Below are 23,192 nucleotides of genomic sequence, written 5' to 3' on the forward strand. Positions count from 1 at the left end.
TGATTTCCAACGCATTGTATCGAATTAAATAAACTGTTAACATGAACACCTAGCTCCGTCGTTGTTCTCGCCAGGCAAAGAAAGCTCAATAGTTATTTTGGTAACAGAAATCTTCCATAATGCAGACTTACCATAGCTTACTGTCAACTGTATTTTCAAACGAAATGCCACAAAATTCACACTGCCTTCAATTTACATATCAGTGTAGAAATGTGGCCTGTGTTTTACATGTTCTACAAAACCAAACGCCTATTAATGGATATAACGTGATCTAACAAGACTTGGAAATAATGTAATAAATAAAAGTTTCAGAAGTGTGTCTAAAATATATTTTATTTAACATTTGCCTTTGAAAGTGGCATATTAACAGAACTAGGCCTATATACAAGACGTTTCCATCATACATAAGTGGGGGTGAAACAGTCACTGAGGACCTTCATTGTCCCACAAAAGCAGTCTGGCTTGATGACACGATAAAAAATAAGAATAATGGGTGTGTTTAACAAAAGCTTCTGAAGGCAGGACTAATCATATTTATATCATTTCTTATTGTGGTTATCAGTTAAAGTATTAATCTTCGTCTTTGCTCCAGATAGACATGTCAACAATCTATGCTCACGCTTAACATAATGTAATATTTGCCATCATGTCATGAACGTAAAAACGTTCTTGACAGAAAAATCTAATCTGTTTTAAAATAATGGGAATAAACTATATTAACAACATTTCATGTATGTGTGACAACCATTTGCTAAACTTGCTACAACAGGGCAGGCAACTCAAGCCATTTCTCCCTGTGCTCATTCAATATGGCTCATTCAGCTCCAGGTAAATCGGCTATCGGCCAATGTGTGAACTATTGTGCTTGTGCCCTGTTAGTATCCGCGAGCACATTTGCAGGTAACTTTTGACGTAAGCTTGATTCAGGCTCATGGAGAAAAGGAGCTTTCAGTCACAAATTTATTGGCATTCAGGCAACATTTTGTATGGGTTCATTAAAAACAACTGGTTACCGTGGACACACCAGAAAATACGAATGTGTAGGCTAATCACGTATTTGGGGTTGTCTTGAGGCAATAGCCAAATTTCCCACGATACCACAGCCCCTTATGAAACTACATCCTACAAATGAATACTTAGATCGTCACTGTGAACCCAGACAATAGGCTAAGATCAAAATACGCTTAACCCCTAACTCTAAAGGAAGATTCTTTTTAGCCCCATGGTGGCTTTCTACACTTGCCGTCTTGCACACGAACACGGTGCTCGATAAGTCTCAAACTATTTAAGACTTTGTGTTCAATGTCTACGTTCTGTAGAGCACTTATCCGCCTAAGTACCTCTACAAAATCTACAATGCGTGCCAAAACGATATATCCTGACAAGCCATGCTGATCAATTTGATCTATTAAGGCCAGCATGCGATCTCTGACACGACTAATGTCTTCCATCATCTCTCGAATCTAGGTGTCCCTATCTGCCTTCGAACTTGTGCAGCTGGGTTGGTCTGAAGATAACCACGCTCCTCTCGTTTGCATGTGAGATTGGAAATTAGAACGTTACGAAATAAGTCTCAAAAAATAAATAAATGTGGTATTAGGAAATAAAAGTCCCATGAAATAAATAAATGTCGTCTTTACAAAAACGTCATTTTGAAATAAGTAAATGTATTTATTTATTGATGTAGTAAATTGATTCAGCTATATAATTATATGATGGTATATTTATTAGGGCTGTCAAGTGATTAAAATATTTAATCGCGATTAAATCGCAAAATTATTTAATCTGACAATTTTACCCCAATCAAAGTTTTTTTTGTGAAATAACATTAAAAGGTTGTACTTAACTTCAAATAGGCCTAACTGGATGATAATGTCCATATAACAAGTTCAGATGGAACACAACTTAAATTGTGAGGGAATTTTATTCACTCACAAACTGTATTGCTTTATAATAAACATCCACAAAATTAGACTTGTTCTGGAATACATTTAAGACGTGTTGTCTCATAGCCTAGTACGATATCCTGCTCCATAATATTCAAATCTCACTCAACATACTTCAGATACTTTAGCAACCACAGATTGGCCTTAATATTGAACAATACAGTTTCTATTTTGTTGAACCCAGCCAGCTGCTCGCTTCTTTTGTGAGTGTTGTCTGCCATACTACCGGAGCAAACGCTGCTGCTGCTACCGCTGCTGTGTGCTTTGCTTGCATGTGATATTTTAGGCTGTAAGTACTCCAGTGATAACTAACCTCAGCCTGACAATCAGTACACACAGCCTTAGTTTTGAGGTATTTGCAACAAATGAAACTAAGCGTAGTAAGGAAAATAGGGAAATTCTGTTTAGTTATTTGGAAGCAAATTTGCTTTTACAACCGATAATCAGATGCTTTCAAAGAGGCTGGCTAGCGAACAGAACAACAATTTAAAGTGGATATACTTTCAGTATCAGTGAATTTTGGTAGGCTACATAAATGTGTTTATTGATGTCAAAACTGACAGCACATTGCAAATGTACAAGCGCTGTATGGTGAATTAGGCCTACAATTATGACAACTGGCTCAACCGTTGTGCATGCAATGACTTCTGTTATTAACTAAATGTTCTGATGTTTGTGGTGGTAAGACAATTTAACAGAAAACAAATATAGTACATAACATAAGCAATTATGTTATGTTAAATAAGACAAATGAAGGCTACATAATCATTTGCATGAACGTAGGCTAGCACAACATTGGCAATTTGACTAGAATAGATGTGGAGGTTGAAGAAGTACTTCAGAGATGACAGAGAATTTCAATTGTGATCTGAGAAATATAGGTAGCCTAACAAAATCCCTGAGAAGAACAGTCCTCACCAGCTGCATCACAGGCACTGCACTATCAATCTATAATTCCAGAAATCTGTGTGTGTCACTAACATCATCAGGGGCACTGTGCCCTATCTATAATTTCGGAAATCTGTGTGTGTGCAACACCAATTTTATCACAGGTACTATGCACTATATTTAGTTCAAGTAACCTGTAACCACTGACATCTTATTCACAGACTACATCACAGGCACTATGCTCTAATACAATACTAATTTGTTGTGACCCAAAACTCAATCACCCAGGGTTGTCTTAAAAAAATAAAAATAAAAAATTGTATTTCTACCGCACCTTTCATCTGAAAACAGATCTCAAGGTGCTAGTATATTCTGGCACAGGGGCCACCAAACAATGTTGGGAATGTTGGGAAATTGTGGGGTGTGCTTGCGTCGGTTGCAGATTGGTCCGTTTTTTGTGTGAAATTCTGTTCATTTTAAGTATAATAAATAATAAGTATGCATACTTATTATTTATGAAGATGGCATAGATTAAAAAGCATTCATTTGTTGCTGCTCATTTACACTTACTACTAAGATACTAAGAGTGAAGTGTAGAATGAAACAGGGTTCTGTTGTCACTTCCCTTAGTGTAAGAGAGAATGGTGATAGGCTATGTTGCAGCCTCACATAGTTTACATTTACATTTAGTCATTTAGCAGACGCTCTTATCCAGAGCGACTTACAGTAAGTACAGGGACATTCCCCCGAGGCAAGTAGGGTGAAGTGCCTTGCCCAAGGACACAACGTCATCTGGCACGGCCGGGAATCGAACTGGCAACCTTCTGATTACAAGCCCGCTTCCCTAACCGCTCAGCCACCTGACTCAGCCACCTGACTCCCACATAGTTGAAACAGTTCCATCAAAACAAAGAAATCGGGCAATCCTGTGTAAAAATTGTCCTAACCTATACCAACGATGTCACTTGCAGTATCTTATCTGGAATCACGATTCAAACATTACCCTCTGCAAACTGAAAAAATGCCCCCAAAAACGTAAATAAGATTGAAATGTACTTCTGAAAAACTGGATAATATGACAACTTTACTCAAAGTGATCATTATGTGTCAGTAACAACAAGATTAGGATGTCATGTGGTGTGACCGGCTATACACTGTAAGTAGGAAGTACCGCCTCGTACTTATCCACTCCAATCGTTTGGATATTGAATGGCATCATTGATCTACAGAATTTATGATCACCCTCTCGTGGTTAATTGCTTTAATAATCTATCAGTCCCACCACTACTATCTCCGCAGCGCAAATACAGGAAAAAACAAAGCTGACTGAGTATTAACTGGTTTGGTCGCTATTTACTGGAGCTGGCCAACACAGCTGGAACATTCTGGGTTTTGGAGGGGGGGGGGGGGGGGGGGGGGGGAGTGCTGGTCGTGTATTGCATGCCGCACTATCTGATCAAAATGACAGTTCTCTCTACAGTCAGAGCTCGCGCAAGCAGGTGGAACGTAAGGTAGATACCCTTTCCAAAACTTGTAAGGGCGTAATAGTTTGTGAAAGACCCAGAGAAACACAAATAGACAAAATCCCAGACAATTTTGGAGTCCCTGCCGGATGCATTTTTTAGGTCTCGAAAAGAGGACGTGTACAGGTAAAAGAGGACGTCTGGTCACCCTAGCTAAGCTAACTACTAGAATAACGATATGTGAGAATCGCAGGAGCTAACCAGTTGAAGGGCGTACAAAAATACAGAATGTTGATATCATGGCGTAGAAACATAGCTAGCTACTTGTTACCACCCTAGCCTGTCCCTGTGGCGTTTCTGCAGCTGTCTTGACGTTTTAGGTAGACTAGCCAGCAATCTCCCAGAAATAAACAGCTTTTAAACTATGGAGGATTATAGGGGCCAAAACTAAATAAATAAATATATAAATAATTGAATGGTTAAATACTTGGATAAATAAATAATTATACAACACAAAGCTTAAATAAATGACTAATTATATAATTCAATGCCTAATTGACATATAACATATATAAATTACAAATTAAATGACACTAAATATATAAATGTTACATGTATTTGAATTTTGAAAACGTATATATATATATATACACACATACATGTAACATTTATATATTTAGTATCTCGTTTAATTTGTAGTACATATATATTTTGTATGTCAATTAGGCATTAAATGATATAATTAGTCATTTATTTAATCTTTGTGTTAAATAACTATTTATTTATCCAAGTATTTAACCATTCGATTTTTTTATTATTTATTTAGTTTTGGCCCCTATAATCCTCCATACTAATCTGATGTTCTATCATAGATAATCATGCGCGGGTTTGTGATGTGACATTAGTTACTTTAGTGACGTTTGTGACTGTGGTTAGCTAGTTAGACACCGTTAGCTTCACTTTTCTCCACAAAAACGTAAACAATGCCAAAACTGGGCAACGGAACCTTCCACCCGATACAAGCAATGCTTTCGGGACCAAGACGTTTTTTTAAGGGTGGGAAAATAATATAACATATATGACAGACAATATAGGTAGACTCAGGTGATTTTAGCGCAAGTGCATTTGCACCCCCTACTGTTGGGATGAAATAATTTTCAAATTAATGTAACGAATGTAATGAACATTTTTAAAGGGGTCATTAACTGATTTTATAGGGTATTTCACACTGTTCCTTAAAGATCCTGTAAAGTAAATTCCATGTTTTGCTTCTAAGTACATTATATATGTGTGAAGATCCAAGATGGCGCCGATGATGGCTGCCTCGGTCGTTAGGTGCGCTCTTTTTTGTCTTGTTTTGTCTGTTAATTCAGTGTTCTGCCAAGATTTCCGGGGTTCTCTAACTAGAGAAGTACTTCTAAACATCAGGACTACAACTCCTGTGGATTTATTTCCCACTTTTCTGCTTCCAGCGGCAGAATTAGTGGGAATTATAGTCAAAGCCACCCTCGGCTTTGTCCTAGCAGCGAAGCGCCGTAGGAGAGGCAAACGAGCCGGTGCTCTGGTGCTACTCCGTCGGCGTGGGGCACGCACAGCGTTACCGGAGATATTTCTCAGAGACTTTCATTCATCTTCCGTTTTGTGCTTTACGGAGACATGGCTGAATGAACTGATCCCAGACTCTGCGCTACAGCTAGCAGGTTTCAAACTGCTGAGAGCGGATCGTGACCCTGTGCTCTCTGGCAAAACGAAAGGCGGTGGTATTTGTTTTTACATTAACAGTGGCTGGTGTGAAGATGTGACAGTGATTCTGCAGCACTGTTCTCCTGATCTGGAATCATTTTTTATTAACTGTAGATCTTTTTACTCGCCACGAGAGTTTGCATCATTCATTCTGATTGGCGTCTACATGCCTCCGCAGGCTAGCGTCAACGAGGCTCAACGTGTGCTCGCCAGCCAGATACTGAGTGTGGAGCATGAAAATCCGGATTCCTTGGTTATTGTGCTAGGCGACTTTAACAAAGGCAATCTCACTCAAGAACTCCCAAAATATAGACAATTCATCAAATGCCCTACCAGAGAAGGAAACACCTTGGATCACTGCTACTCTACAATCAGCAAAGCATACCATGCGGTCCCCCGAGCAGCACTGGGTCACTCTGACCACGCCATGGTCCACCTGATTCCTGCATACAGGCAGAAGCTAAAGCGCTGTAAGCCTGCTGTGAGGACATCAAAACAGTGGACCAGTGAAGCTATGGAGAATCTGCGGGCGTGCTTGGACTGCACTAACTGGGACATGTTCACGACTGCTACCAATAGTCTGGATGAGCTCACAGAGGCTGTGACATCATACATCAGCTTCTGTGAGGACTGCTGTATACCAACACGCACCAGGGTAAGCTACAACAACGACAAACCCTGGTTTACAGCTAAACTCAGAAGGTTGAGGTCAGAGAAAGAGGCCGCGTTTAGGAGTGGGGACAAAGACAGTTTCAAGGAGTCGAAGAACAGGTTTAACAAGGCGGTGAGGGAGGCTAAACGACTGTACTCAGAGAGACTAAAACACCAATTCTCTGCAAACGACTCTGCTTCTGTCTGGAGAGGGCTCAGGCAGATTACCAACTACAAGCCCAGAGCCCCCCACTCCACTAACGACTCCCACCTGGCCAACGACCTGAATGAGTTCTACTGCAGATTTGAAAGACAATTGGACAGTCCTGAACTACCCCTTCCCACCCAGGAGGCCTCCCACCTCCCCCCCTCTACAGTGACGACTCTCTCCATTCAGGAGGGTGAAGTTAACAGACTTTTCAAGAGGCAGAATCCCCGCAAAGCAGCTGGGCCGGACTGTCTCTCCAGCCAGCCTCAAGCACTGCACTGACCAGCTGTCTCCGGTGTTTACCTACATCTTTAACACCTCCCTTGAGACATGCCATGTGCCAGCCTGTCTCAAGTCCTCCACCATCATCCCTGTGCCCAAAAAGCCAAGGCCAACAGGACATAATGACTACAGACCCGTCGCCCTGACCTCTGTGGTAATGAAGTCTTTCGAGCGCCTGGTGCTGGCACACCTTAAATCCATCACTGACCCTCTACTGGACCTCCTGCAGTTTGCCTACAGAGCCAACAGGTCTGTGGACGATGCAGTTAACATGGCCCTCCACTTCACCCTACAGCACCTGGACTCCCCAGCATCCTATGCCAGGATCCTGTTTGTGGACTTCAGCTCTGCCTTCAATACCATCATCCCCGCCCTGCTTCAGGACAAGCTCTCCCTGCTGAACGTGCCTTATTCCACCTGCTGGTGGATCACAGACTTCCTGTCTGACAGGAAGCAGTGCGTTGAGCTGGGAACACAAGTCTCTGACTCCCGGTCCATCAGCACCGGATCACCCAAGGGCTGCGTCCTTTCTCCTCTGCTCTTCTCCCTGTACACCAACAGTTGCACCTCCAGTCATCCGTCCGTCAAACTCCTGAAGTTTGCGGACGACACCACCCTTATTGGGCTCATCTCTGGTGGAGAAGAGTCTGATTATAGGTGGGAAGCGGCCAACCTGGTGACCTGGTGCAGCCAGAACAACTTAGAGCTCAATGCTCTTAAGACAGTGGAGATGGTTGTGGACTTCAGGAGGAACACAGCCCCACTCACCCCCATCACCCTGTGTGACTCCCCAGTCAACACTGTGGAGTCCTTCCGCTTCCTGGGCACTATCCTCTCCCAGGACCTCAAGTGGGAACTGAACATCAGCTCCCTTATCAAGAAAGCACAACAGAGGATGTACTTCCTTCGGCAGCTGAAGAAGTTCAACCTGCCAAAGACAATGATGGTGCACTTCTACACAGCCATCATTGAGTCCATCCTCACCTCCTCCATCACCGTCTGGTACGCTGCTGCCACTGCAAAGGACAAGAGCAGACTGCAGCGTATCATCCGTACTGCTGAGAAGGTGATTGGCTGCAATCTGCCTACCCTCGAGGACCTGCACACCTCGAGGACCCTGAGGCGAGCGAGGAAGATTGTGGCCAACTCCTCCCACCCTGGACACTCCCTGTTTCAGTCACTCCCCTCCGGCAGAAGGCTGCGGTCCATCAGGACCAATACCTCACTCCACAAAAACAGTTTCTTCCCTTCCGCTGTTGGCCTCTTCAACAAGGCCAAGGGACCACACTGACTCTAATGACTTCTTGCTTAAAACACACTGCTTTTTGCACTGCATTACAATAATGGTATCTTGTACATTTGTATTTTTTGTAATATTTGTATTTTTGTATTTTTGTATTGTAATTTACGACAACTTATATTTTATTGTATATTTAATTCTATTCTAATCCCACTTAGTACTGCTAGTTTATGTACCCTTAGTATAGATAGTCCACATATTTAAATTTTAGGTATATGTTTATTGTATGCACCTTCCTGCCAAAGCAAATTCCTTGTCTGTGCAAACTTTCACGGCGAATAAATCCCATTCTGATTCTGAAATGAGTTCCTGAAAGCATGTGCAAAGCACTAAAACTTTGTTCGCACTGAAATGTGGAGTTAGACCGAAGTTTCACTTCCGTTTTCAGATCAGGTTTTAATGGGCGGAGCCAAAAAATGCCCTATCTACGTCATTTCGCCCCATCTACGTCAGATCACTGAATGGCTTCTCCTGCTGTACTGTTATTGTAGCTTAAATCAGCTAGCTAGCTAGCTTCAGGATGTCTCCCACCATCCGCAACTGCCTCATCCCTGGATGCAAGAACTCCAGCTGCGCTGCAACGCCATTTAAGTTCCCTGTTGATAATGAAAGGAAAAATAGGTGGATAGATGTTGTGAAGAGCCACGCTCATGGAAAGCTTCGGATAAACTCCAACAGCCGCTTCTGCGCCACTGACCATTTCATGGCGGACAGTTTTAACATGGACCAGACACAGACGGGGTTCACCAACACACGGCTTCTCTTGCAGCGCGGAGCCATACTGAACATAGCAAATCCTGCTTTACATTGTCCCAGGTTTTCAAAACTGTCCTCTGTGAAATGGTTCGAGCAAATTAGTAATTGAGGGTCGAACTGCACAGGGATCTTCTCATAGACAAACATCACAGCCCGTTGAGTGTTTGGTTCCTTGGGAAGACTGAAAAGTGTCAGCATTCCCTGTACAGCCTGGAACACTGCATTTACGACCTTAATCAATTTTCAATATCCTTGAAAAACCTTCTTCTTTGTAATTCCGTGTAAGTACACAGAACAGCGCGCAGCAAATTTTAGGGCGTGACCAGAGCCAAAAAAGGTGGAGCCCCCATTGTGATGTCACAACAGGGATTTTTGGAAACCGACTGTTTTACTGTTGTATGTCCATTTTACCCACGAACTGTCGTTATTCAGCTGACAAGGTAAACTTCGTTTTGCAATGAATGACCCATTTATGTGATGTCAGAGTTGTATGTTCTATCATGGTTTGTTGTACTCTAATGATTCATTTTTCTTATTTATTAATTTTGAGCATGTTTTTGTAAGCAAAAAAAAAATCACTACCCTTTGCACCCCCAATTTTAAAACCTAAAATGGCCTATGGGTAGGGTTGGGTAACGATTGGATTTGTACGATTCCGATGCCGAACCGGTACTTTTAAAATTATTCAGATTCATGAAAAATTGAAATGAAAGTAATCAAAGAAAGCCTCTTTTAGAGTTTTTTTTTATGGAAAATTATTTAAATTTAACAATATAATAAAGTTTTTAAGTAGCTTAAATATATAATAAGTAAACCTAAGTCAGTCTAACACGCAACTACAATAATTTCACAATAAATAACAGTTACACTATTAACAAGTAACAACAAAATAAATGTTGAGTTGGTATGCTAACTAAAGGACATAAGTACTCGTTCATTCAACTTTCGACCTATAATCAATGTTGAACATGCAAAAACTCCAATCAAATCTGAGATTTCTCAACGACAATCAGGCGAGAGACAAATTTAGCCGTTTAGCTCCATAGACTCCCATTCATTTTGCACTGGACCGCGATCACTCCCAGTGGAACTCGAGTGTAACTGCAACAGAGTTCGGTACAATGGGGCTTAATAGGGAGTGGACAGGCTCTCCTTAGACAAGCTCTGACTAGCCTATATGAGAGAGAATATAGGTTTTGCTTTGCCAAAAGCATAGGCACCCAACAAGGAATCAAAAGCCAGTTTAGCAGCGCAAGAATTTGTAGCTAGGTTAGTTTACACTTAACTTAGATGAATGTGGCATTGCCAAGTTGTTTTGTTGGCTGACAAAATGTTCCTAGTTTTCCTAGGAGTTAGCACTAAACTGAATGTTCAGAGAGCGCTGGTGTGGGGTCAGCAGCAGCAAGCTCTCTTGCAGCAAAGGGTAACCTTGCTCTTAGTAAAGATGGTAAGTGACCGAAAAAGCCTTATTGTGTGTGTTGTTGTTGACACCATCAGACCATATGACTAGTCTTGGTATGCAAGAGTGGGGCAAAGTAGCTAGCTGTTTACGGTGCCTGTATCTTACTAAGCAAGGGACAACAATATTAGTATTTTTTCCATCCAGCTGAAAATTGTGTTTCCGGCTGGCTTTCAGTTAGCGAGCTGACTCATTAGCACTACTGCTGCTATATCGCTAGAGTTCTCTAAGGTATGACCACATTAACACTCAAGCAAGTCAATGCTCCTCACCCCATCCCTATCGTCCATATCCTCATTGTTGTGCGGTTCAAGTGACACTCACTAGCCTTTTACCTTCGAGGCTGGCAAAGCATCTTTAGGTTCAGTCTGCCCGATTCTCTCCTTATCTTCTTGTATACTGTCAAAATGTTCCCTGCACAATTAGTTGACCATCTGTCGACGGTTTGAACTCATTATTGTAACGTTTGCGTTAGCAAGCTAGCCTGTGTAGCTATGCTGGCAGCTGTATCAGCATAGACTCAGTCCGGATGGTTGAAAATGTATTGGAGGCGTGACAACAATCCTATGGAACAGAAAGCCCCACCGACCAAGCGGACGAGACCGAGCGACCTTGTGCTACTTTATGTTCTAATGTTTTAGCATCGGTTGAGTATATCCAGTATCCAAGCAATGCTCCATGGGAATGTGGGATTTGTAGTAGGGAGGCATTCATACTCACCAGGAAAATGATTATTCAATCTCTGTGTTCAGCATTTGATTCGCCGTGCATGCTACTCCTGCTCCCTGTGTGCTACACTTTGCCTTCGGTGTTTATCTATTGACTTTATGTTTGGTTTTCAGTCTACCCCTCAAGCATTGTCAGACTTGGTACGATCCATTATAAAACATTCCAGGTCTCATCCAATTACAGTATAGGCTAAAGGAGATGCACTATGACAACAAAGACATTATGAACATTGAAATAATTAATATATTTTTCATTTAAATATTTAACAAAACTTTAGTTACTTAAGAGTAAATAGACAAAATACAACCTATTCCAGATAATATATAAGGCCTATGCAGTGTATACTGCAACCTACATATTTTAATTGTAGGTTGGTTAACGGTCTTGCAAACGCAGTATAACAGTGCGTTTACACTGCAGCGACGCGAATCGCTTGCCATCGCTCGCCTTCCCACAGAAACAGGAAAACAATCCGATTGGCCATCGCTAGCGAAAATTGCTCCTCATTTGCATCAAGTTGAGAAAATCTCAACTCGAATCGCTTGAATCGCGTCACGTCGCTACCCACAATGCACCACGCAAGCGATTCGCCTGGCTCCATTGAAAATGAATGGAAAACATTGCGTCGCTGCAGTGGACAAGCACCCTTACTGATAATAATTGGTTGTTGACATGACGTGGTATTTTCACTGTCACACCAGATAAAAATGTGTATAATCAGTATTGTCATATTTTTTATGCAGTAAATGGTTATGTATTTGTTTTACATGGACCTGTTCTAAAAACTGCGTTGCTAGTTTTGGAAAACATTTGAGCCAAATCTCAAAACTGTCCTATGGGGTGACTGTCTCAAGCATGAAGCAATTTACATTTATGCATTTAGCAGACGCTTTTATCCAAAGCGACTTCCAAGAGAGAGCTTTACAAAAGAGCATAGGTCACTGATCATAATAACGAGATAGCCCCAAACATTGCGAGCAGCCAAAAACATGAAACATACATGGTGGAAAACCAAATAAGTGCCAAAGGGAAGAACCATAAGAGCATGCAGTTAAACAAGTTACAATTGAACAACATGAAACTCCCCACAAGAGTGCAAGAGTGTACCTGTAGAAAAAACAATCAACAGTAAAATATTTCACAGCGAGTACAATAATTTGAAACCGTTACAACTAACCAACAAGAGCAACAAGTCTCTCAATACGAGTCATTGTGATCCTGGAGGAAACTAACTAACATCAGGTCCAGCCAAGCATTCCTAAGTGCTGTTGTACTCCCGGAACAAGTGCGTCTTGAGCCTTTTCTTGAAGGTGGGGAGACAGTCAGTGTCCCTGATGGTGGTGGGGAGTTGATTCTACCATTGAGGGGCCAGACAGGAGAAGAGCTTGTGTTGGGACCAATTAATTCTAACTTTTATAATAAAAAAAAATATACACTACCGTTCAAAAGTTTGGGGTCACCCAGACAATTCAGACAGTTTTCCATGAAAACTTACACTTTTATTTATCAAATAAGTTGCTAAATGAATAGAAAATATAGTCAAGACATTTACAAGGTTAGAAATAATTATTTTTATTTGAAATATTAATTTTGTTCTTCAAACTTTGCTTTCGTCAAAGAATGCTCCATTTGCAGCAATTTCAGCATTGGAGACCTTTGGCATTGTAATTCTAATTCTTCTAATCATCCATTAGTCTTCTAAGGTAATTAGCAAACACAATGTACCATTTGAACACTGTAGTGAGAGTTGCTTGAAATGGGCCTCTATACACCTATGTAGATATTTAATTAAAAAACAGACGTTTCCACCTAGAATAGTCATTTACCGCATTAACAATGTATAGTGTTTTTCTGATTAAATGAATGTTATCTTCATTGAAAAAAAGGGCTTAAAAAAAAAAAAGGACATTTCTAAGTGACCCAAAACTTTTGAACGGTAGTGTATATTTTTTATATCCAAAATAGACACATTCATACAATTAAGAAATATTTTTGGATTATCAAAGTTCATTTTGTTGGTGAAAAGTTGTTTTCTAAAAACGGGGTATACATGATACTGTTTGTATTGTTAATTAAAATTAAATATTTCTTATTATTCAAAGTAAAAAAAACAACACTTTTATGTAATAACTTTAATGTTAATGTTAAAAGAAACTGAAAGAATTGACAATGTCATATTTTCTCAAATACCAGATTTCACACTACATAAATACATGATTTTTGTCATACAAATTTGTAATTTACAAAGCACTTTACTGCGTATTTGTCAACTACCCAATTACAGATCAAATAAGGAAAAAAGTTCTGCCTTTCACCTTGATTTCATGATTTCATTTTACCCACTGCCCGTTGAATTTGGCTACTTATGGTCCAGGGGTGTCGCAAGACTTTTTACTGAGGCAAGTGCCCCAGTATGAATCTGCTGTTCCCCAGTAAGATCTTGAGTTTGAAGAATTTACTTTATTAGTCAGTGCATTCATTTCGATTGATAATCCCGTAAAAAAATAAATACAGTATCCCAATCAGAATTTAGTATAGGCTAGGAAAACATGACGAAACGAAAGAAAGTTACTTACGGATCATCTTATTTTCACTGAAACATTATAGGCAACTAGCTAACAGGCCATGTCTGTTCTGAATCTCTTGCAGTCCGTTTTATTTTGTCCTTAAGTCAGCTTTATTCTGTAAAGCAGCAAAGCTATTGTATGTGTTAGTTTTATTCTTATTCTTATTATTAGGGTCCAAGAAGCGAATCCGCAACGGCACCTATTGTTTTTGTACAACAGCGTACTAGTAACTACCACACCAAACATGGCCCACATGAGACTATAGGTGGCACTACAGGCCACGCCCCAATTTGTCAATTTGTGTCAAAGGGATGCCATTTCCTGTCCATAAGTCCCAAAATTCTGAAACTTTGTACATATACCTTATTTCTCATGACAAAGCCTCAAGAACCCACAATGGCCGCCATATTGGATTTTTCTGTAAAATATAGACTTGTACAAACCTACAAGAATGTAATCCTCAAAAACCATAGCTTCAATTTACTTGAAATGTGGTATGTGTGTGTAGCATACATGTCATTTAGGAATGAGAGCAGAGAAATATTCAAGGTTTCGAAAAAAGGTTTAGCAAGGTGGTGAAAGAGGCTTAACGACTGCACTCTGAGAGACTAAAACACCAATTCTCAGCTAACGACTCTGCTTCTGTCTAGAGGGCTTAAGGCCGATATATGCTTCTGCGTTTTTTGAAAAACAGACACATGGGAACGCCCTCGTCTCCGTGGAACGCCCTCTACGAGCTCTCCGTCAGCCCTCGGACAGCCTCAGACACCTTGACGTGCACCTCCTGAATTTTCTAACTATCCGTCGTAATTTCGGATAGTTACGGATACCCCCTTGGCTGTGATCAGTATTAAGAACCGCTTGCGTCGGGCGGGGTTGCCGTGATAAACAGGACGAACAGAATCCTTTGACCGCCATTGCTGTAAGTTTTTAGAATTCATATTTCAGCTTCAACAGTACATGTAAATCAGCATCTGAATTAAAATGTGACGAGAAATGGGCAGTGTAGTTGCTGAAAATGTACGTATTTTATTGATGAAACGGCTAATTTGTAAATTTGCTCCGACTTCTCGATAACCTAGGTAAAAAACACTCGACGACGACTTACAAAAAACCGTTGCGCCACCTACTCTTCTGGCGGTGAATTGTTTTCAGCACCCACAGCCTACGGAGAACCATAAACGAAGTCTATCCGTCCGTATCCATGCGTATCCGTGCGCCCGCCCATCCGTAAACGGAGATGCATAAGCATATTTCGGCCTTTAGGCAGATCACCAACTACAAGCTCAGAGCCCCCCACCCCATTAACAACTCTCGCCTGGCCAACGGTTCTACTGTCAATTTGAAAGACAATTGGGCTGCCCGCCCCCTCCACCACAGATACTTTTTTTCTCACCTGCCTGTATCCTTTGTTCGTACCTGCCAGTGTCAGTCTATGTCTTGATTGTGGTTGTTGTTTGATGTAAATAATCTCTGTGTCTTGCTTTGTGCTTTTTGTGCTTTTAACATTTGTATCCCCTCTGACTCCCTATGCTACTAATGCCCTGCTTTGTTTAACCTGCTTGTTTTTTGTTGTTGCTCTTTTGCTTTTTCTGTATGTCTGTACTGCTGTGGTTGTGTGCCGTTGTGTTTTTTAACCACATTTTTCTTCCATAGCCCCCTCTCCCTCAACCCTAACCCTTGTACTTTTTGCCAGGCCATCACTGTAAATAAGAATTTGAGACAACTCTTTACTTTCAGGAGGGAGAAATTAACAGAAGAGGCAGAATCCCCGCAAAGCAGCTGGGCCAGACTCTGTCCCTCCAGCCACCCTCAAGCACTGTGCTGACCAGCTGTCTCCGGTGTTCACAAACATCTTCAACACCAATCAAGGCCAACCTGACTTAATGACAACAGACCTGTCGCCCTGACCTCTGTGGTAATGGAATATGTTTTGTTCGCACTGAAAAGCCACATAGAATATTTTGTCAAACGTTAATGCATAGGCCTAATAGATGCAATTTTGTTGGATTTATTACCGTGGACCTCCGCGTCTACTTTATCTTGAATTGTGAGTCATTAACCTAGCTCCAGTTTGGACAGTGGCTTTTTGAATGGTATAGGCTACTTTTTTTTTTGTTATCTTGAGAAAATAAGTAAATAGGGTCTTTATAGTCACGTACCCTTATTTTATACTCGCTCTGCTGCAACCAAGCCTTGTATTTTACCTGTATAGACTGTTGTTGAATCTTTCAAATATGAAGTTGTTATACATGCTTCTGTATGTTTGATTGACTTATGCTTCAAATACTTTTAACATCAAATAGATGTAATTAGATAAATACAGTTATTGCTTACATACACATTACCTTTGCCATGATCGGCTACGTAGCGCAATATTAAGCAAATTACCAGAACTGCATTTTTCCATCTACGTAACATAGCCAAAATACGAAATTTCCTCTCAAAGGATGATGCTGAAAAACGAATACATGCATTTGTTACATTCCAATTGGACTACTGCGATGTATTGTTCTCTGGCCTCCCAAGTACCTACTTAACATTTTTACAGCGGGTGAAAGATGCTGCTGCTAGACTATTGACCAGAACCAGAAAGTATGATCACATAACATCTACTCTCGTCTCTCCCTATCCAAGCCAGAGCTGATTTCAAAGTTCTATTACTAACCTACAAATCTGCATGGATTGGCACCACTATAGCTCTCTGGTCTTCTTGCACCCTATCACCCCATAAGGTCACTAAGATCCCAAGATGCCGGCTATCTGGTGGTCCCCGAAATAAAGAAATAAACTGCTGGAGGCAGGGCATTCTCATATAGAGCACCTCTTCTCTGGAACAAATTACCTGTCTCAATTAAGGAGGCTGACACAGTTTCGACAGTCAAAATTGGGTTAAAAACGTTCTTGTTTAGTCAGTTCTACGACTGCTATAGTGTGTGTGTATGTACTTTCAATGTGAACCTGAAGTGTGTGTTTGTCTGTATATGTATCATATTTAACTTTTAAATTACAAATAAAGCTTCTATATGTTCATGTCACCCCATCTAGATTTGACAAATAATTACTGTATATTCTTACTGTTATTGTTTCTGTTACTAGTTGGAGACGACGGGGGACGGGGCATTCTTATTCGTATGAGATTAACGTATTTTAGAGTTTCTCTTCTCTGGAACAGATTTCATGTTCCAATCAAGGGGGGCTGGCACTATCTTAGTGTCTAGAGCTGCATCAAATACCCTTTTTGCTCGGCTAAATTGCTGCACTAGTCCACACTTGACCGGTGGGGATCTCATTCTAATATTACTGTAACTGTTAGCTGCTCCTGGCATTCTGTAATTCCTGCTATCCTCTCTCTGTCCCCCCTCCACACATCCCCTGTGGTGTGGGGGTTTTGAGCTGTCAGCATCTGCCTGGTCGTGGGTCGGTCAACGCTGGACCTGGTCGCCAGTACACATCGATCTGTGACAGTCTGCCAAAGCTGGATCTAGTCGGCAACTGGAAACCAGTCTCCATGACGGACGACGGCGAATTCCCGGTCCCTTTCCTCACCCCCCGGCCTGTGATGCTGCGCCGATCATAGTCCCCAGCCCTGTGGCTACCTCTGCTTATACTGACATTTACCAACTGACCCAATTTGAACACTGGATTTTGGTGTTTTAACACCCATTAACACATCCCTGCTGTATGACTATGTTAAGCCTGTGTTCTGCACCTCTGTTTCACCAACCGTGTCTGGAGGGGGGGGAATCCATCACTGAATTGCTCCTCCCAAGGTTTCTTAAATGTTTTCTCCTCTAGTGAGTTTTCCTGTGAGTTTTTCCTTGTTTTTTGAGGGTTTAGGTTGGTTGAGGGGCAGTTATATGGGCGTATGTGAATCCCTCTGTGACATTGCTTGTAAAAAGGGCTATACAAATACATTTTAATTTGATTTCTGTACAATGAAGATTTGTCCAAAACAACAAAATCATTCTCCTCATGAACCGTAGCTCCGATTGACTTGAAATACTAAACTGATTTGTAAGACATATGTCTTTGTATAGGTGATAAGCAATGAGTAATATATAACAAAATGGCAAAAAAAGAATGCATACGGGTGAATTTGCACCTGTGGCAAATATTTCATGTGGCCATAAATAAGTGTCACATTGCCCTAGGGACTTGATCTGTTCCACACACGAGGAAGACACTACAACATGTTACCAGGCCACATATGTAGTTATGCTAGCTTGAGACTAGCCTGGCTCTGCCCTCCTACGTACTCCAGCACAATTTTCATTGTGCTTCTGTACTGCGTCTGGGCTTGAGGTATATTGGTCAGATGTCTCCGGTAAACTTTTTACCGGTCCAATCAGCGAACAGAGAGAGTGGCTGAGAACGACGTTGATGTCGTGCGCTAGTTTGAGTTGTAGTTACGTAATGGCGGCGGAGAAAGATGCGAGCGAAGCCTTTCGGTCCGTTGTGGCAACGCTGCCGAATATCCAGAAGTTAAAGCCGGAGCAAGAACAATCTTTGATCCCCACGGGGTTCGTTTGATTTTCCAGCTAGCTCCATTATTGGTGAAGGAGTTGGCTAAGGCGAACACTAGCGATTGGTTATGCCAGATCCAGAGTTACTCTGGGCAGATCCAATAGTTTTAAACTTCAACAGAGTACCCACCTTCAAGGAAGTTAACGCTTGTCAATGGATCGAGCCCAGGCTCTATGTACAAATGCAATGTACGAGAGTCTGGTTAGGACCAGGCTAGTTTGAGACCACAATAGCTTTGGAAATACATGTCTGTGTCAAGTCCATTTTGAAAAGGTTTGCAATGTTGAGGAAGAACCCGCCATTGCTGCCTGCAGCTATATTTAATATTCCTCTGTCAGGGCCCAATACCCTGCAAAGTTTAACCTTGATATGTAAAAATATGACTGAATTACAGCTGTTTGAGCTTGGACCAAATCTGACAATGCTTGCCTCAGGAGAAACGTCTTATTTTATTATCCAGTTACTGAATACAGTAAAGTCCAGGTATGTGAATGGCTTAATAGGCTGAGATGATGTGCTGCTAAGCGAAGGGTTGTAGGTTCAAAACCTAAGGCATAGTTTTTTTTTCTTTTTTTTTTTTCTTCTTCTAACAGAACGGTTTCTGGTCTTCCGGTCAAATCCTCCGGTTGTAAAACATAGCAATGCGTGTTTATTTGAGCCCATCACAACACCCCAATCATCTGTTTAGCGAGACTGTGTAAACCACTGCAAAACAAGCCAGCTTCATCACAGTAGCTAGGTACTTGAAGTCTACGCATGGTAGTGTCAGATTCACAACCAAGTCAGCTGTAATGAAGTATTTTGATTGTTCAGGTGCATCCCTTTCCTGTTGCGCAAATTCATTTCAGTAACCTAAGCCAGGACACATCGCCACTGATGCTAGGCATGATTTGAAATTCCCTTCCATGACAAGTTATGGCACCCCAAAAATGAGTTTAAACAACAGATTTGGAGGAAGAAAAAGAACTGCCCCAGTGGCAACCGACGCAAGCACACCTCACAATTTCCAAATACATTGTACACTCTTTAGCTCTAAATATTCCTATTGTCCTTATTACATTGTTGCATACAAAAATGACAGTTGAAGGTCCTAATGAGCACAGTGGCCTACATCATCCATAAATGAAAGAAGTTTGGAACCACCAGGACTCTTCCTAGAGTTGGCCGCCCGGCCAAACTGAGTAATTGGGGGAGAAGGGCCTTAATCAGGGAGGTGACCAAGAACCCGGTGATCACTCTGACAGAGCTTCAGCGTTGCTCTGTGAAGAGAGTCGAACCTTCCAGAAGGACAACCATCTCTGTAGCCCTACACCAATCAGGCCTGTATGGTAGTGTCCAGACGGAAGCCACTCCTCAGTTAATGGCACATGACAGCCTGACTGGAGTTTTCCAAAAGGCACCTGAAGGACTCTCAGACCATGGGAAACCTAATTCTCTGGTCTGATGAAACAAAGATTGAACTCTTTGGCCTGCATGCCCAGCATCATGTCTGGAGGAAACCAGGCATCGCTCTTCACCGGGCCAATATCATCCCTACAGTGTAGCATGGTGGTGGCAGCATCATACTGTGGGGATGTTTTTCAGTGGCAGGAACTGGGAGACAAGTCAAGATCGAGGTTAAGATGAAAGCAGCAATGTACAGAGACATCCTTGATGAAGAGCGCTCTGGACCTCAGACTGGGGCGAAGGTTCATCTTCCAACAGGACAACGACCCAAAGCACACAACCAAGATAACAAAGGAGTGGCGTTGGGACAACTCTGTGAATGTCCTTGAGCCCAGACTTGAACCCGATTGAACATCTCTGGAGAGACCTGATTTATTTTGCTTCAACAAAGTATTGAGCAAAGGCTGTGAATACTAATGTACATGTGATAATTTTGTTCTTAATTTTTGCAAATCTCAAAAGAATATTAAACAATCTTTTTCTTTTTTTATATTTACATTTACATTTACATTTAGTCATTTAGCAGACGCTCTTATCCAGAGCGACTTACAGTGAGTACAGGGACATTCCCCCGAGGCAAGTAGGGTGAAGTGCCTTGCCCAAGGACACAACGTCAGTTGGCATGACCGGGAATCGAACTGGCAACCTTCGGATTACTAGCCCGACTCCCTCACCGCTCAGCCAACTGACTCCCTGTCAGTTGGCTGACAGGGAGTCAGCCAACTGACATTATATATATTATGGGGTATTGTGTGTAGAATTTTGAAGAAAAAAATTGATTGAATCAATTTTGGAAGGCTGTAACAGAACAAAATGTGGAAAAAGTGAAGCGTTGTGAATACTTTCCGGATGCACTGTATGTCTATTTCAGGGTTTGATGTAGCATAATTAAGAGATTTTGCATAAATGTTAGATTTCTACTGTAGGAATTGTTTTGGGGACACATGAGCTTTAGGTAAATGTTGATTGTATGACAAATGTCTTTTAAAATCATCTACCATTATTGTCTGTGATGGGGTTGAAGATAAATAGTGTCCATATCAGATGAAAGTGGAAAATAATAAAAAGGGATTTAATGCTTGAGGTGTGAAAATATGTTTTCTTGAAGTATTAATATGTACTTAATATTAGGGGGTGTTCAGACAATACATTTACTTTAATACAAATTTGAGTTAAATTCCATTAGAATTACCGTAGCCCAAGAATGACCCAGAAGTTGCTAGATCTAACAATTGTGAAATAATCAGTGATATGATTTAGATTCCTGTCTTGTGAAAAATGTTTTATGGCTGTAAATATGCATTATATTAACTTTCAAAGGTCAGAATATACTGTAATTAAAGGGTGCAATTACAAATATCCAGAAAGTAATTTTGGAAAAAGCGCTTTGGAACAATGCCAATTCCAACTCAAGTGTGTCTGTGACACATTCACGAGGCATCCTCTCCATACAGTGTTGGCATGTTTCAATGAGTGCAGTGCCAATATTAATTACAAAGGTGGAAGTTTGGTTATTAATTTCCTGGGAGTCATAAATTCGAAATACATTTAAGAATAAGATCAATACAGATGATGAGAAACCTATTGAATATTTAAATTATGCATACTTAATAAAGAAAATCCAAAACAGCATTTAGTCAGAAAAGGGTATTTGGTCTTGAAATTCAGACATTGATAATCATACAGTAAAATGGACAGGATCATTGAATTTGATGAATTAAATAATTTCATTCTATGATCTCAATATAAACTGAAAATACTGTATTATGGAAGTAACAAATTTTGTTCTCCAGTAAAAAAAAATTGACAACCAAACAATAAGGGGTGATTCAATTCCAGTTGAGGTACTGAGGTTGAGGTACAGCAAATTGATAAAAGCCAAAACAGAGCCCATAACAAATATAATTTCCAAGAGGTGAAAGAAAAAGATTCACTCTAGTTGTCAAACGCCTGTAAACTTCAAACACAGTTGGGTTATCTTCAAAGTAGATGCCACAGATGTAATTGCTTTCTAGTCCATTTAGTCTGAGGAATTATATAGACAAGCCCCGGATACCTAACAGTTATCATTCCATCTGGGTGGGATTGAGTTGGCAAGCATTCTTCATCCTGTGTGGTTTTGTATTTACAGAATGCTTACACTAACAGGAGCATTGATATGTCTAAAACCAATACAGATATTGTGGTTTGTTTTTGTGTAACCAAAACATAAACTGAGTACATGCTACCAGACTAGTAACAAACTCACCTTCTCTTTCTGGCGTGGTGAAGCCTTGAGTATGGTTGAGGAACCAGTTGCTTTAACCTCAGTTGACTGAGAAATTGTTGGGATGGAAGGTTTAGATGTGACAGAGCTTGTAACAGAGCTTTGCAAAACTGCTGCGGTTGTGACAATGGGATGAGTAACAGCCATTGAGAGACTCAGTGTCATTGCTTTCTTATTCATGTCCCCATGTAATTGGGATGACTTTTCTTTGACAGCATACAAAAAGGAGTTTCTCATTGGGCTCCTGAGGGTCCCTGATGGTTTTATTTGTGGAGCCTTTGGATTTCCAGACTCTTGCTTTTCATTGCAGACCCAGCTGTTATGATTGGGCTGTGCTGGGACTTGGTGAACTGGTTTACTGGACTCTTCACTATTCATCTCATAGATCTTGCTGATCTTGGTGACAGACCCTGGATGTAGAAAGCTTACCCGTGACCCTCCTGAGCGTGTTGTCGAGGGTGATGTTTGGCTGGCGCTCCCGATTTTAGGGTTTTGATTCTCATCATCCATCATCTGAAGACTCTCCTTCCTCAAGACCCAAGCAGAACTATCTGAAACACTGACCAGCAACTTGTAATTCAGTAAAAAATCCCTCTGCATTTAAACACACGTTTTCTTGGTTTGAAGGATCATCTGACACCCAAATTAATAATTAAGCCTTAACTGATGAATAAAGCTCTTCAACGTTTTTAATCACCTCGTTGTTTGAGTTGACTTCCACCCTCAAGTCTGTGACACTGTAATCCTCTGTGTCACCAGGTAAAATGGGTTCTACAGTTGCGGCTGCAGCTTCCACTCCTTCCTCTACAGCGATGCTGGCAGTCACTGCAGTACGCAACTTCCTATGGGCCTTAAAGGGCGACTGCAGTTGGAAGAAGAGGAAGGAAGTCTTGACTTTGCGATGATGATCACCCATTTCCTCTATGGGAGGCTAGTCTTCATGGAATGGGGGTGATGAGCA

General features: G+C 41.1%; 1 protein-coding gene across 4 annotated transcripts in view; it reads right to left on the reverse strand.

The window, feature by feature from the left end:
• Positions 1–22,773, reverse strand: part of psd3l (pleckstrin and Sec7 domain containing 3, like) — a 201,338-nt gene extending 178,565 nt beyond the window's left edge. For 2 of the 4 annotated variants that reach the window (XM_067258060.1, XM_067258059.1), the window contains exon 1: positions 22,214–22,773. In XM_067258060.1, coding sequence (XP_067114161.1) covers positions 22,214–22,744 — 531 coding nt within the window. In that variant the 5' untranslated portion in view covers positions 22,745–22,773. Of the gene's footprint in view, positions 1–11,416; positions 11,490–22,213 lie in introns of those variants that run through there. The other 2 variants (XM_067258061.1, XM_067258062.1) reach the window with 2 other exon arrangements.
• Positions 22,774–23,192: the final 419 nt, after the last annotated feature.

This window comes from Osmerus mordax, chromosome 20, assembly GCF_038355195.1.
Source record: "Osmerus mordax isolate fOsmMor3 chromosome 20, fOsmMor3.pri, whole genome shotgun sequence".
NCBI classification, from domain to species: Eukaryota; Metazoa; Chordata; class Actinopteri; order Osmeriformes; family Osmeridae; genus Osmerus; species Osmerus mordax.